This window comes from Pelophylax lessonae (genome assembly GCF_965119305.1).
Source record: "Pelophylax lessonae genome assembly, chromosome: 4".
Lineage (NCBI taxonomy): Eukaryota > Metazoa > Chordata > Amphibia > Anura > Ranidae > Pelophylax > Pelophylax lessonae.
The window spans coordinates 146,658,608-146,675,513 of record NC_138771.1 but is presented as its reverse complement, the minus strand read 5'-3'; the positions used below and the strand labels follow the sequence as shown (position 1 = coordinate 146,675,513).

The following is a 16,906-nucleotide window of genomic DNA, read 5'->3' as shown; positions in this document are numbered from 1 at the left end:
TTTAAAAGCCCCTCCAACTTGGTGGCCATCTTTCTCCCCAAAAGAGCTGTACCGTCCCCATTAAGGTGCAGCCCATCCTTACTAAAGAGCCGGTAGCCGACTGAGAAGTAAGCCCAGTTCTCCAGGAACCCAAACCCCTCCTTCCTACACCAATTCCTCAGCCACTTGTTAACTTCCCTAATCTCCTTCTGCCTCTCCTGTGTGGCTCGAGGTACAGGCAGTATTTCAGAGAAAACCACCTTGGAGGTCCTTTTCCTCAATCTATTACCTAAGTCCCTGAAATCGTTCTTAAGGATCCTCCACCTACCTTTAACTTTGTCATTAGTGCCCACATGCACCATGACCGCTGGGTCATCCCCAGCCCCACACAACAATCTGTCTGCCGGATCTGCGATGTGCCGAACTCGGGCGCCCGGTAAACAACATACTGTTCGGTTCACAAGATCTTTTTTACAGATTGCCCTCTCTGTCCTCTTGATAATTGAGTCCCCAACTACCACAACCTTTCTAACCTTTCCTGAGTTACGGCCCCCCTTCTTCCTGGAGCCGTCCCTCCCCTGGCAGCTGGGGGAGGGTGCATGCTCCAGCTCTGCCACCCCTGATTTGATATCCCCCTCAACCTGCAACTCGGCAAATTTGTTAGGGTCTATCAACTCAGGATTGGCCTCCCTGGCACTTCTCCCTCTACCCTTCCTAACAGTCACCCAGCTGCGTACCTCTGCTGCTTGCGTCTCCTCTGTTCCTCCCTCCTCTATGCTGGCCCCTGCCAGCGCCTGATAGGTAATGTCCAAGCTCCTTTCCAGGTTGTTGATGCCACGCAGTGTTGCCACTGTGTTCTGTAGGTCCAGGATCTGGTCTACCAGAGCAACAAGTCGCTCACATCTTGCACAGCAGTATTCGCCCTCGATTGGTTCATCAAGGAACCCATACATGCAGCAAGAAGTGCACTGAGTGGCATCCGCAATCCTGTCGGACATTATTACCCACTACTCTATGGGGATATATTAACGACCTGCTCTTCCTTACCTACACTACCTCTGTCTCCCCTGGTACTAAACCTGGGGTCCTCACCAGTCACTAAGATACTCACCAGTCACTAAGATACTCACCAGTCACTAAGATACTCACCAGTCGCAAAGATCCAACAGATGGTAAGATACTCACCAGTCGCAAAGATCCAACAGACGCAAAGATACTCACCAGTCGCAAAGATACTCACCAGTCGCAAGGATACTCACCAGTCGCAAGGATACTCACCAGTCGCAAAGATACTCACCAGTCGCAAAGATACTCACCAGTCGCAAAGATACTCACCAGTCGCAAGATACTTACCAGTCGCAAAGATACTCACCAGTCGCAAAGATGCTCATCAGTCGCAAAGATGCTCACCAGTCGCAAAGATGCTCACCACCAGTCGCAAGATACTTACCAGTCACAAAGATCCACACCAGTCGCAAGATACTCACCAGTCGCAAGTCGCAGAGCACCTCTCAGTCTATAGTAGCCCCTTAGTAACCTGTATTGCTTGTAGTGTTTGTACTTGTATGTAGTTTGTACTTGTAGTCCCCCCACCAGCCCGCCCCCCTACCAGGAGATCAGATCAGATTGTTTCCAACTTACGTCCCTCGGTCTCAGTCTGGTCCCATTCCTTGTCTCCCCTGCACTGGTTCCCTGGTCCGAGGCTCCGAGCTCCTGTCTCCTGCTTCCTAGTGCGGCTTCCCCCGCACGTGCGTCTCCTGCCCCCGGCTGTCCCCCGCACTGGTTCCCTGGTCCGAGGCTCCGAGCTCCTGCCCCCGGCTTCCTAGTGCGGCTTCCCCCGCTCTCCTCCGCACGTGCGGCTCCTCCTCTACACACACACACAGCTCTCAGCTCTCCTCGCTGTGTGTCGTTTCCGGTTTGCAGTTCCGACTTCCGTCTCCATCATATACATCATATATTCCTAAAACTTAACCTCCCTGCCTAATGTTAAGCTTGACTAATACTGAAACCGTACAGTATTCTAACCCTAACACTTTACCTGACCCTAACTTTTCATTATATTACATGTTTATGCAGTATTTTTTCATAAATTATATCTGAATTCCATGCACATAACAACAACACAAATCCAGTTGCATATTCATTGACAAATTATTAAAAAGCAATTAAGGACAGCAAATTAGAGCATGAAATTACTATTAAAGACTGCTGTTTATTCAGTTTATCTTAATCTGAGTTCTCGGTTTTCTACTGCAAGAAGTGAAATCAATACTTAAATCTTTCTTGATATCAACCTCTTGCAATCTGACCCTAACTTTTACGGTTAACCAACGGCGTACCTACAGGGGTCACAACGACTCAGCCCTATGCTCCAGGGGGCTTGTGCGGCTCCTCTGTACACCTTGATAAGAGAGGCGGTGGGGGCGGCAGCATATAGATGCCCTCTATTTTCCTCCTGCAGCCGCTGAAAGCCCACAGGCTGCAGGAGGAAAATGGAGGGGATTGTTTCTTCTATATGCTGCCCTGCCACCCCTCCTATCCAGGTCCTGGTGTCCCCACGCCCCTGTGTGCTCCACTACCCTCTCCCACTGGCTGTTGTGGAGGACATGTCAGGATGGGGGGGGGGGGGGGGGGGTGCTGGTAAATATGTAATTTACTACACTTCCTTTTATGAATATACCGATACGGTACCGATCACTGACTATGTCCATTCATTACTGAGTCATAGTAGTAAACACAGTTTGTGAATGAAGGGGGAGCCCTGTACAGAGATGTTCCTGTCCATTCATTCTGTGCAACTGAGGCTGCAGGGATTGAGATTGAGGGCTGTGTCCTCAATTTCCTTTCTCTGTCTCAAAGGTGGAACATCAGGGGTCTGTTTAAACCACTGATATGTCACCACAGCTCCCCATTGGGGCTAAATGTAACAAATAATAAAAAATATAATTGTAAATAAAATAAGAATAAAAAGAACTACCAACACCAGTGGCAGAACTACCAGGGTCGCAAAAAATGCACTTGCGACCGGGCCCTGGTGTTCCACCACAGTGGGGGACCTTCTGCAGAACATGTGAAAGGGTCCTGCTTCAGAACTGTATTAAAGGGTCTCAAGATCATTGGGAAGGCCCTGGCAGGGGGGTTAGGGGGGGCTCTTCGTGGTCTCTTGCACAGGGGCGTTGAAGGTTCTAGTTACACCTTTGCTGTTAACCTAACACTTAAAAGTTAACTGCGAGACTCATGGAACAATAGTTATTTTGTTACTGGCGACAACTCAACTGACTTTTGCTTACAGCTTTGCTCACTGCCGGCTGAACCTGCAAAATGTTGCTGCATTGTGGCTTACTCTCTAGCAATCAACAATCTTCAGCATTTTGGCAATCAGGGAAGTGACATATTTTAGAAAACGTGACAGATGCCCTTTAGTGATGCTTGTGGCAGAGTTGCCAGTTTGATGTGAGCCTAAAATTAAACCGAACGCTTAACACCTTAACTCCTAACCTTAACCTCTTTACATCGTGATCCTAACCCTTAACCCATATCTAACCCTGATTCATAACCTTCTGCAAGTGTATCATTTTGTGTCAGAAATGGCAGAGTAGGTATTGGATTATGATATATAGTATATTATAGTTTTTACATATTATTTCTTATGCTGTATATAAGGTAGTAGTTTAATTTACGCTAGTCCAATCTATTCCTTCCGTACATTTTTAAAAAAATATGTTTTATCTTTGAAGGAGTTAAGCTTCAAACTTGCTCTTCTTAGACCCAGTATATTGTGTGAAATAGCCACAATCCTTTTTTTTTTTTGCTTGATATCCACATAACAGAGCAGTTGTTTTTTTCTCATCCATCGCTTTCCATCCAAGACATCCCTTTTTTAAAGATATGTAATCTTAGTTAAGACTGTTCTGCAGTATCTTCCCATGTGTCTGGAGCAAATGTTCTAATTGGATGGTGCATCAACTGGAGGAGCATTAGAGGTTGGGCGTTAATTGATAGGTTGCATGCTTTACTCAAAAAAGCGCAACCATAAGCTGGTTTGTAAAGTCTAAAGGAAATCTCTCAGAACAGAAATACAGGAGCACCAACTGTAGATTTGTTTTTGAAGGTACAAGCTTTATTCCTTTTGCTTGCTTTACTACTATAAATACCCTTAGGTGGGACGTATGCATATTTTTCTGACTTTACTGTCTCTATGCTTTGTTCAAAGTCAGTGGCTCATTAAGGTAACAGACCAAGATAAGAAATACAGCATTGTTAATTTTACCTTTTTTATTATACATATGTCCATTTTAAGCTAAACAAAACTATATTTTAATCAGTTTTTCTCTTTTCCTTCAGTATGTAACCAGATTGACCGCTGGCCATTTCCAGAGCCAGGACTTTCACTGTCTCTACCAATCATGGGCCTTGTTCTACAGGTATTATGCCATCACTAGCAGCAGAAATAGCAGTAGTTATATCCAATGTAGGCCCATATACAGAATAATCTTATTGCACTTCCTTCAGGTGCTTGTAAAGTCAGAAAGATGCATTACGATTAAAAAACTTCTGTGTGCAGCCGCTCCCCCTCAGCCCCCCTAATACTTACCTGAACCCACCCTCAATCCAGCAATGTCCAGGACTGTCTCAGCATCCAGAAACCCCCTCCTCATTGGCTAAGACACAGCAGCGATGCGATTGGCTCCTGCTGCTGTCAATCAAAGTCAGCCAATGAGGAGAGAAAGGGGGCAGGGCCGAACCACAGCTCCTTGTCTGAATGAATACACGGAGCTGTGCCTTGGCTTGGGTGCCCCCATAGCAAGCTGCCTACTGTGAGGGCACTCAAAGGGAGAGAGGGGCCAGGAGAGTAGAAGAGGGACCTGAGAAGAGGAGGATCTGGGTCACTCTGTGCAGAACCACTGCGCAGAGGTGGGAAGTATAACCTGTTTGTTATTTTTATTGAACAAAAAACAAGACTTTACACTCGCTTTAAGGACAAATCACAATTTTGTCTCCAGCTGTTGACTCTAAAGGAGAAGTAAAGCCAAAGCTCGTTTGGCTGTAGTTCTCCCATGGATCACAGGAGTGCAGCTCATTTTGCTCTCCTGTCACCCGGTTTCAGCCAACAGTGAGCTGAAGCCCGCTGGTAGCCGACATCACAGAGCCGGTCCAGGCTAAGGAAAGTTTGCGACCATATGGTCAGAATCCACCCAGGAGCCAGGACCGGCACCTGGCTCAGCCTCTCAGAGCTGCTGAGGGCCTGAGCCAGCTGCTCTGACCCCCTCAACAGCCCAGCTGGGGGGAGGTGCAGAGCAAAGAACCAGTGACTGATAGTCACCAGCTCTCTACTCACGGAGCATCAGCAAAGTGTGTGTAAGTCCAAACAATGGACTTATTTTAGTTGCTTTACTTTGATCTGTTAAATATACCATTAAAATCCTTTTGTTATATCTGATAAATGCAAAATAAAAAAACTTGTTGCTATTGACAAAAATCTTGTGAGCATGTCACTTTCTGGCTGTGCTGCATTCTTCTCAATTAACATTCTGTAGACTCCAGAATACCTTGTCTTATGTTATGGAGAATGGGAAAGGTGGCGGTGTTTTGTAGTCCTGCCCTAAGGGGACAGCACTGCTTCTCAATCGCGAGGTGCATTGTCATCCTAGCACAGGAAGTTTATTACTGCCAGGATCACAATATTACGAAAAAAAGTCTGAAAAACAAAACAAGTCAGCCATCACATCTAAGGCCTGGTAAGCTGCAGTATATTCTTTTTTTGTTCTTTGGTTTAGTAACACTTTAAGCAGGAAGTTTGCTTGCCTTCCTAATCTTAGGATACTCTTGCAAAATGGAAAGTGAGTTAAGTTTTTCTTCCTGACACATTTGCCAGCAACCTCAAGGATTCTTTCATAAACGTTGCCTTCAATGATTAGGCTGCCACTTAGGGTCTGTCAGGGGCGATATTCATACAACACTACAGTTATGTTGAATCATTTGATCAAAGTTAAGCCAAACTTTTAGGCAGAAGATTAGCATGGGTACATGTACTGTATGCATGAGAAATTTAAAAAAGATTACCATAAAACAGTAGTGAGCAATTTATATTGCAAAATGGTAATCAATTAACCTATGTTTTCTATTTCCTATTTTCAAGGTCAAAATTCCAAGCCATGATGATCTATTGGAGACCAATGCTATTACCGATCATCAAAAAGTATGTAATCATTGTTCCTTGTAAGTTTCTGTTATGTAGTTTGCCTGATCATACATAATATGCACACTTTTTTAAATACTAGATAGCAAAGCACTGGTACTACTCTAACTTTTTTCTTTACAACAAAGATTTCATATCATAATTATTTTATTACGTTGAAAACGACTTCAAAGCAAGTCAGTAGAGGTTAAAAAAATGAAATATAGGAGCAGACAGGTACTACTGTTCAGTGTCTTAAAATACCTATCCAATACCAACAAGCACTAGAGGGAGGCACTCTTGAAGACCATAGTGCCCCATCAGAAACGGTGTAGGAAGCTTACAGCTATTTGCTGATAAAGAAAAACTTTTTAACATTGTCACTTTGTGTTTAAAGCTTAATTCCAGGTATGTTTTTTTGCATAGTTACATTGCTTTAGCTTGGACCAAATCAAGTATGCATATTCAATACTTGGCTGATCCCCGTGGAAGCAAAGAATCTCTTTAGAAACCACTGCTACTACAGTGATCCTTGTTGTCTTCCTGGTGCTGTTCTGAGAACGCTTTGCACTTGGAGAGACATGGCGGTAATGACACAATCTCCAGCTCATCCAATCAGAGACTGCCTTGTTTTCTTCAGGGAAAATACAGGGTGTTCTCTGAATAATTCCCATGTCAAGCAGGTGACACCACTTCCCCTTTCCCCAACCCTGCTTACAAAAAAAAACATACTTGGAATTCAGCTTTAAATGCATACATTATTCAGAAATGATTCTACAACTCAAAAAGTTCCCATTATCATACAGCATTGTGTTATACCTCTATACCCAAATTGTTGAGAAGCTATAATAACTTTAGTTAAATTTTATCCTGTTTTTAAAAGATGACTTTGCCTTTATAAAAAGTGACACTATTCGACTTCCATACCCCCCTACATCCTCAGGATTTATCTCAATATCACAGTGGGTGCCCACTCTGGTGTTTACCTCCTTTCTGCAGAAATTCTCTTCAATGCAGGCTGCCCCTACATAATAAGTCCACCTAGACTTGAATATGGCCATATACCGAGCATGGAGATTCCAAAGAGAACTTCTGCAGAGGGGATGGTGGATGGCAGACGGCTGTAATTCAGAAGGTATCTGTTCCTGGTGTTCTGCAGCGTTTTTTCAGCACTGCAGCCAAGTACCCATGATCATAGTGGATGTAAGTGAGAATAGACACTGGTAACAGGACAGTTTAGTTCTATTCTTCTCCACATAATCCCTGTTATTTTGAGAAAAAAAAAACAGATAATACAAATATCATAGGTTATTTCATGTTTGAACACAAATATATGCCTGTGTTTATGCTGATTGTGTTTTGTATTGTGACTAGGACCGCCTGGATCCTCCTTATCACATCTCCAGTATCCATGAGTTGGATCTTTTCAGGTGAGCTAGAATTGAAAAGAAACTAATAGTTAAATTTAGCTATGTGAGTGAATAGAACAGGAGTAACAGTAAAAGCAAAAAAGTCCAGGAAGGTGTAAAGTAGTCACATGATTTTGGCAATATTTGCGATAGGGCTCTGTGCCTATCATTGAAGAGAGAATATTCTTTAGGACACCATAGACTCTAAAACACCCTCTGCATTTTGTAAATAAAATGAAATGTAAAATACAAGTGTAGTGTGTAATATTTACTGTGGTACCACGCAAAGAATAAATAACTTTTCTCTTCTACATTACTCAGTAAGTTGGCCCGTAGATGTGTAAGATATGGGGGGGGGGGGGGGGACTTACTAAAGATGGTTCACTCAGAATCTGATGCAGATGTGCATGGTAGGCAATCAGCTTCTAACTTCAGCTTGTTCAATTAAGCTTTGACAATAAGCCCTCGTTGACATTGACTTCGGCTTTAAAATTGTGCGACTTCATCTGAAATTGCACAATTTCAAAACTGCATGTTAGTGCAACTTCGAATGCGACTTGGAAGACATCTGTGTGGCTTCATGCACAGATGTCTATGCAAGTCGCACCCGAAATCGCGCGCAGGAACTACTTTTTCAAATCAGTGCAGCACCTCAAAGTTGTCGTTGCCCCGGTTTAAACCGTGCGATTGCCAGCAATAGGATGCAACGTGTCATGCGTTTTGACCTGTCAAATCACATGGCAAGTGGCTCCAGTGTGAACGAGCGCTAAAACCTGCAAACTGATTGGTTTCTATGCAGGGCTGCACCAGATTTTCACTATGCAGTTTTATTAAATAACCCCGAGTGTGATTTGATCCTGAACATGGGGCTGGGTTAAGAGATTTTTTTCAACCAATATTTGTAGTTTGCCCTTTTAACTTCTTGTCCATGTCAAGGAGTCATCAAAACTTTTGTAAGATCAAAATTGGAATTTTTAGTATGCTGTAGTTTATTCAGCAGTAACTTTCTAACTGATTTGCATACCAAATGATTTTTACAAATATGATCCCAATTGGGTTATTTTTTTTTTTTTTTAAAGCACCTTAACCACTTGCCGACTGCCTAACGCTGATCTACGTCGGCAGTCAGCCCCTCACAGGCAAAGTGACGTAGGGCTACGTCACTAGCTTGTGAGGGTCTAGGGAGCGAGCGCGCGCCCCCGGAGGCGCGCTCCCGCTCCCGCGTGGTCACGGACCCCCCCGCGCGTGTGACCGGCGGACCCGATGTCCGCCGGTCACTCGGCGATCGGCGGGGGAGAGGGAGAATGTCAGGCAGCCTGTGTAAACAAGCTGCCTGTCATTCTCCTTGCTGTTAGGATACTGATCACTCGGATCTAGTATGTAGATCCGTTGATCAGTGTCCATACAGCTCAAGCCCCAGCCAATCACAGTAGAAAGCATGCCCCTAGGGATACACACAGCCCCTCCCTCCCAAATAAAGTTAACCCCTTCACTACCAGTGTATTTTTACAGTAACAGTGCATATATATAGCACTGATTACTGTAGAAATGTCACTGGTAACCCCAAAAGTGTCAAAAATGTCAGTCAAGGGTCCGATCTGTCCGCCCCAATGTCGCAGTACCGCAAAAAAATCGCAGATCGCCGCCATTACACGTTAAAAAAAAAAACAACAAAAATGACAGAAATCTTTCCCTTTGTTAGTAAACGCGATAACTTTTGCGCAAACCAATCAAAATACGCTTTTTGCGATTTTTTTTACCAAACATAGGTAGCATAAAACAAATTGGCCGAAAAAGTAAAAAAATTTTGATTTTTTTTATTTTTTTTTGGGGGAATTTCATATAAAAAAATGTGAAAAATATTGCTATTTTTGCAAAATTGACGCTCTTTTTTTGTTTATAGCGCGTGATCAAAAAATCGCACAGGTGATCAAATACCACCAAAAGAAAGCTCTGTTTGTGGGAAAAAAAGGACGCCAAATTCGTTTAGGTACAGCGTTGCACGACCGCGCAATTGTCCGTTAAAGTCACGCAGTGCCGAATCGCAAAATACCCCCTGGTCGGAATGGGGGTAAAATCTTCCGGGGCTTAAGTGGTTAAATATTTATTTTATAAAAAACATATGAATCGGACAAAATACCACAAAATAATTTTTTAATTCATAATGTATTTTGTATAATTGAATACTTTTTTAAATAATTTTTTTTTAAATTACCCTGAATACAGGGACCCCAAATGTGCGTAGGTTTTGATTTATATGTCTGTGCTATGTGTTTGAATAATAAATTTATATTTTAGGACTTCTAATTATTATACATTTTCCAGTACAGGCAGTCCTCAGTGTTACATACATCCGACTTACATGTGACTTACATATGACTCATATTTACAAACAGGGGGAGACAACGGGAAGTGAGAGTAAAGGAAGCATAATTCACTCCTGTAAGAGTTTAGGGAAAAAGGTGTGGGAATGGATAGAGCCAATATGGGATCGGGGGAATGGATGCATCTGGGATGGGATCGGGGGAATGGATGGAGGGAGCCGGGATGGGATCGGGGGAATGGATGGAACCGGGATGGGATCGGATCGGGGAATGGAAAGAGTCAGGATGGTATAGGGGGAATGGAAGGAGTCGGGATGGGATCGGGGGAATGGATGGAGCCAGGATGGGATTGGGGTGATGAATGGAGTTGGGATGGAATGTTTGATTTAACCACTTTCAGACCGGAGGATTTGCCCTCTTAATGATCATGCCCTATTTTGCGATTCGGCACTGCGTGACTTTAACGGACAATTGCGCGGTCGTGCGACGCTGTACCCAAACAAAATTGACGTCCTTTTTTTCCCACAAACCGCTTTCTTTTGGTGGTATTTGATCACCTGTGCGTTTTTTTTTTTTTTTTTGCGCTATAAACAAAAAAAAAACAATTTTGAAAAAATCAACAATATTTTTCACATTTTTTTATATGAAATTCTCAAAAAAATATGTAAAAATCAAAATATTTTAACATTTTAACCCAATTTGTTTACTGATGCATATTTTTGGTAAAGAAAAATCGCAATAAGCGTATTTAAATTGGTTTGCGCAAAAGTTATTTCGTTTACTAACTACGGGAAATATTTGTCATTTTTATTGTTGTTTTTTTTTTTTTTTTTTTACTAGTAATGGTGGCGATCTGCGATTTATTTATTTATTTTTTTTTGTAGGACTGCGACATTGCGGTGGACAGATTGGACCCCTAACTGACATTTTTGACACTTTTGGGGGTACCAGTGACACTACAGTAATCAGTGCTATAAATATGCACTGCCTGCCGCAGTAAAACTGTGGCGGGCGGTCGTTATGTGGTTAAGGGGCGTGGGGTTTAAAGGATATGTGCTAGAGGGTGCTTTGGGAGGGGAGAGGAATTGTGCTGGGGGGGGGTCAAACTTTAATTCTGCCCCCCTCCTTCTAGCACAAAGCCTCTGTAATCCAAAACAAAGCACCCCCTAGCACATATCCTGTAACCCCCACCCCCTTCCTAAAATCACTCCTGGCATCACAGTTGTTACCTGCCCATGCTCCCCTTCCCAATCACCATGTCTCCACCATGTTCTCCTGTTATTACAGACCTCAGCCGTGTGTATGGTGTCCCCCCTCCTCCTCTTTCTCCCAGCCTGTGTACATCAACGTCAGAGGCGAGAAGGAGACGGCTATAGTCCGGTCCGCAGTGGCAGCTGGCATGGAAAGAAACTCCTGCAGCCGAAGAGAGATGCAATTGTGGGGGTGTGTGTGTGGGACGATCTGACCCCAGGCACCCTGTCTGTCACTGCCTCCTCCGCCACCCTCCCCACAGATCGCGTGGAGCTGAGGGGATAGCAAAGATCCCGGAAAGGAAGGAGGGAGCTGTGGCGCCCCTCTCAATGAGTCCAGGGGGGCGGTCCGCGTGGAGCTGAGGGGATAGCAAAGATCCCCGAAGGGAAGGAGGTAGCTGTGGTGCCCCTCTCAATACACCCTCTGCCTGATGCCACTGGGGGCAGGGCCGAATGGCAGCTGCATGCCTGAATGGATACACGGAGCTGCAACTCGGCTCAAGTGCCCCCATAGCAAGCTGCTTGCTGTGGGGGCACTTGGCAGGAGGGAGGGTCCAGGAGCACCTGCCAGGGACTGAAAAAGAGAGATTCGGGCTGCCTTGTGTAAAACCACTACACAGAGCAGGTAAGTATAACATGTTTGTTATTTTAATAGAAAATCACTTTAACCCTTCCCTATGCTATTTATCCAAAACTTTAAAAACTCTATTAACTGGAATTACACTGTTACATACAACACACATACAAATTCAACTTAAGAGCAAACCTACAGAACCCATCTTGTTTGTAATTGGGGACTGCCTGTACTGTGTTGGCTGTAATTCACAGATTCCGATAAAATTTAATTATTGACTTATTGATAAATAACAAATTCATCTTCTAACTGTCTAACCTAATATTGCCAGACATATTTGTTCAATATTTGTAATAACTTTTAAACTTTTATTTCTGTTTCGTTTGTCGACGGACACAGCACTCCATAAATTATAACTAGTGGGTTATATTGCCTCCTCCAGGAGTAGAAGACCGTTTTTGTTTTGCAAGGTCTTCTTTTCCTTATGGAACCTCAGGGTCACATCTCCCCCACTGTAAACAAGGAGGACTCTTGCGCTATTATGGGAGGGGTGGTTTAGGATGGGGAAATAAAAAGGTGGGAGGTTGCAGCTAGCACTGATAGTATTATCCTTAAACTACAAGAAGATAGAGGGTGTGGGGTAGTGAAGTGCTACACCTCTGGTGTAAAAGAAGGTATAATAAATCAGAAAAAACAACAAAACATATACTTTATATAGGTCAGATATATGTAGTGTGGACAAATCAAATGTAAACCATTTCATACAAGATATACAAAGTATCGGATATGTTAATGGATAAGAACCAAAATGCATGCGCCAGTGCTTAAGTAAAGTGCTTGAAGGTAGTGTAAAATCAGATGGAAAAATTGTCTAAAAAGTGTCTGGTGCTAAAATGGCCAAAGGTGCCTGGTGCAGAGAGATGAGAGATTTAATACATAGTGAAAGGTATAATATATAAAACTGAAATTATGGTGCTGGCAATACGTGTGCAAAGTAGTGGTACTTGCAAATATTATTAGGCTAAAAAATAAGTGGTAAAAAATAATATTAAATGCACATAGTCCCAAAAAAGACATATCCCATATGTCTTGATAAAAAACGCAGTAACGGTAAGTCCACTTGTTTAGATAAAGAAAGTGCATGGTGCAGGGATCTTGGGAGAGGGAAAAACACAAGTCTCTTCACATGTGAAAAAATGGTGTTAAACCAAAAGGTGGGTGCTGGTGGGGGTCATCAATCCGAGATACGCATGCAAATGGGCGTTACCAGGTGTCTCCAAATGAAAGTGCAGGTGATGGACAGTGGGGGACCCCCTAACAGTGTAGTTGGCCTCTCACCTGTCACTTTCTTGTGTATAGCCTTATAAGTGGGTTATAACTGCAAGGTTCCTGAGAAGGGTCCCTCTCCTGGCTCCAGGTACCGTTCTGTCCTCTGGAAGGGGGGGGGGGGTTGCTCACTCCTGGGGTCCTCCTAAGTTTCTAGGAATGGGGATCCTGTAGGGGTACTCCGCTACTCCAGATATTGCTCTCAGATGTGGGGTACAAATATATAACTCCTCGTGTAGTATTTCAACAATTTGTTAAAATAAAATAGTAGCAACTCACATACAGTATATAATAGTGATCAGCAGCACAGTCAGGTAGCGTGCATCTCTTCCTCATATGTCAATTTCGGGTCTCCGGACAGTCAGGTAGCGTGCGTTTCTTCCTCGTATGCTACTTCCGGGTCTCCAGAAGTGACATACGAGGAAGAGACGGACGCTACCTGACTGTGCTACTGATCACTATTATATGTGAGTTGCCACTGTTTTATTTTAATAGTTGAAATACTACACCATGAGGAGTTATATATTTGTACCCCACATCTGAGAGCAATACCTGGAGTAGCGGAGTGCCCCTACAGGATCCCCCATCCTTAGGACCTTAGGAGAACCCCACCCATAGGACCCCATGAGTGAGCAACCCCCCCCCCCCCTTCCAAAGGACAGAATGGTACCTGGAGCCAGGAGAGGGACCCTTCCCAGGAACCTTGCGGTTATTACCCTTTTATAAGGCTATACACAAGAAAGTGACAGGTGAGAGGCCAACTACACTGTTAGGGGGTCCCCCACTGTCCATCACCTGCACTTTCATTTGGAGACACCTGGTAGCGCCCATTTGCATGCGTATCTCTGATTGATGACCCCCACCAGTATCTTTTGGTTTAACACCATTTTTTAACACGTGAAGAGACTTGTGTTTTTCCCTCTCCCAAGATCCCTGCACAATGCACTTTATCTAAACAAGTGGACTTACCGTCACTGCGTTTTTTATCAAGACATACAGTATGTGATACGTCTTTTTTGGGACTATTTTCATTTAATATTATTTGTTACCACCTATTTTCTAGCCTAATAATATTTGCAAGTACCACTACTTTGCACACGTATTACCAGCACCATAATTTCAGTTTTATATATTCTACCTTTCACTATGTATTAAATCTCTCATCTCTCTGCACCAGGCACTTTTGGCCATTTTAGCACCAGACACTTTTTAGACAATTTTTCTATCTGATTTTACACTACCTTCAAGCACTTTACTTTAGCACTGGTGCATGTATTTTGGTTCTTATCCATTAACATATCCCTATACTTTGTATATCTTGTATGACATGGTTTACATTTGATTTGTCCACACTACGTATATCTGACCTATATAAGTATATGTTTTGTTCTTTCTGATTTACTATACCTTCTTTTACACAAGAGGTAGCGCTGCACTACCCCACACCCTCTAACATCTCCCCCACTGACCCCCTCATGGAGGTGGCAGGTCCCTCGGAACCCCGGCTTCCCATGGTTGCACTGACAGTGGTCCTGCAGTCCTTAGTGTCCCAGGTGGAAGTGGCGTGCGGGGAAAGGCCCAGGAGGAAGCGTCTTCCATCTCCCCTGCTCAGTGTTTCTCATCTGATTCTGAGCCTGATGCCGCCGTGGACACGGCCCGTCCAGGGGGGCTTAATATCACACCCCCAGATCCATCCGATAGTGAGGATGATTCCACCAAAACACACTGGTAGACGCACTTACCACTAATTACCGTTTGTGGTCCCCAAACGTTTTGCTGTACATTACCCTTTTGAGGAGTCCCTTTTAAAGAACTGGACTAGTCCTCCAGTGGTGGACCCTCCTGTTTCCAGGTTGAATAAGGCAACCATGATCCCAGTAGAGGAATCCCTGTCCTTTAAGGACCCGGCTGACAAGAAAGCAGAGGCTGTGGCACGCAGCATGTTTACCATGGCTGGTTCAGCATTGCGGCCAGTCTTTGCCTCAACCCTGGTGTCTCAGACCCTAACAGAATGGGCCAAGCTTTTGTACCAGGGCCTGGGAGGTGAGCAGGTCTCGCTGCTTATGTTGATTTAGCGGACCAGTTGGTCCATGGGCTGCAGTTTATTTGTGATGCATCTTTGGATACAGCTCCTGTGCTGTCCAAACTTTCTTTTTCAGCTTTGGTGATTAGGCACGTGCTGTGGCTTAAGAATTGGTCTGCAGACCAAGCCTCTAAGAAAGCTCTCATTGATCTGCCCTTTCAAGGCGATCGATCGCCGGTTTTGGGGCTGCCCTGGATGACATCATTAAGGATTTCACGGGAGGAAGAGTACCTTCCTTCCACAAACCAGGAAAGGTAAGGAGCCTCGTTGCAGGTGGGGGCCCTGCTTCTCAGCACATAGAAAATTATTTTGTGCTTCTGGGACAGGTAAGGGAAATAGATCTTTTAAATCTTCCCCGGGAGGTTCCAAGCAACCTTGGTCTGGTAAGCCTAGAGCTAGCTTCTCCGGACCCGCAGACAAGACCCCTTCACCATGAAGACTTGCCCTCACCCATTATTGGGGTGGGGGGACATCTTCGCTGGTTTCCGGCCCTGTGGACTTCTTTTGTGAGCGTCAAGGAGATCCGCGAAATCCTGCAAAGGTTCAGGTGATGTTCGAACTACCTAAGGTTCCCCCCTATCCCTATCAAGGGAATTGAATTGCCTAGGTCTGATTTTAATTCTGACCAGAGTGGTCCTTCCTCTGGACAAATTTCAGGAACCACAGGCCCTGATTCCATCGGCTGCTGTCACACAGACAGTTCTCTCTCCCATTTCTCCCATTACAGGTTCTGAGTCTGGTGGTATCCACCTTCAAAGACAGTTCTGTTTGCACAGTCCTACATGCAGCTCCTTTAGCAGGTTCAGCTCCACATGAAGATACTGAGGTTCGTGGCATCCTCACGGGTTCCTCGGGCAGACCCTGTAGGCATCCAAGGGCCTCAGTAAGGCCAGAATGATTTTCGGCTCAGGCTTCTTCCGCAGTCCCTGTGAGGAATCGAGAGCGAGGATCTTCCAATCATCCTGGTGGTCGCAAACGTCCCTTGGGGGCTTCCTCTCAGAGAAGACCAGTTGTCCCAAAGGTTAATCTACCATCTTTACAGTTGCTGGTTTTAATGGCTTAGCTATTGAAAGCCAGGTACTGAGGGATAGAGGTTTGTCTGGATCAGTGATCCCAACTATGGTGAAGGCGAGGAAGTCGTCTTCCAGCAAGATATACCATTGTACGTGGAAAGCGTACATTTCTTGGTGTGACTAGATTGGCGCTCATCCTCGATCCTTTTCTGTGGCTCGGATCTTAACTTTTCTTCAACGGGACATTGATCAGAAGTTGGCCCGAGTACCATCAAGGGCCAGTTTTCTGCCTTGGCAATCTTCTTTCAGCGACCCCTAGCCATGCACTCTTTAGTTCGTACCATCATTCAGGGGGTTTGACACGTGGCTCCACCTGTATGGTCTCCTTTGCCGCCATGGGATTTAAATTTAGAGCTTTTGGTTCTCCAGAAACCTCCATTTGAGAATATTCGGGAGATTCCCTTGCCTACATTATCCCTGAAGGTGCCATTCTTGGTGGCTATTAGCTCGGCCCACAGGGTATCGGAGTTGGCGGCATTATTCTGTCGCAGTCCCTATTTGATGGTCCATAGGAATAAAGTGGTTCTTTGTTCCTGTCCATCATTCCTGACGAAAGTTGTCTTTGACTTGCATTTGAATGAGGATATTGTGTTGCCTTCCTTGTGTCCCAAGCGGATCATCCCAAGGAATTTGCCTTGCATATACCGTGGATGTGGTTCATGCGATTTTGGATGTATCTGGCAGCTACAGTCCTTTCGGGGGTCAGACTC

At 44.5% G+C, this 16,906-nt stretch overlaps 1 protein-coding gene across 1 annotated transcript in view; it reads left to right on the top strand.

Moving 5' to 3' along the window:
• The window catches only part of DENND6B (DENN domain containing 6B), a 92,891-nt gene that overhangs the window by 37,341 nt on the left and 38,644 nt on the right, over positions 1 to 16,906 (top strand). The window contains exons 7-9 of the mRNA XM_082254951.1: positions 4,324 to 4,403; positions 6,119 to 6,178; positions 7,532 to 7,587. Coding sequence (XP_082111077.1) covers positions 4,324 to 4,403; positions 6,119 to 6,178; positions 7,532 to 7,587 — 196 coding nt within the window. The remainder of the gene's footprint in view (positions 1 to 4,323; positions 4,404 to 6,118; positions 6,179 to 7,531; positions 7,588 to 16,906) is intronic.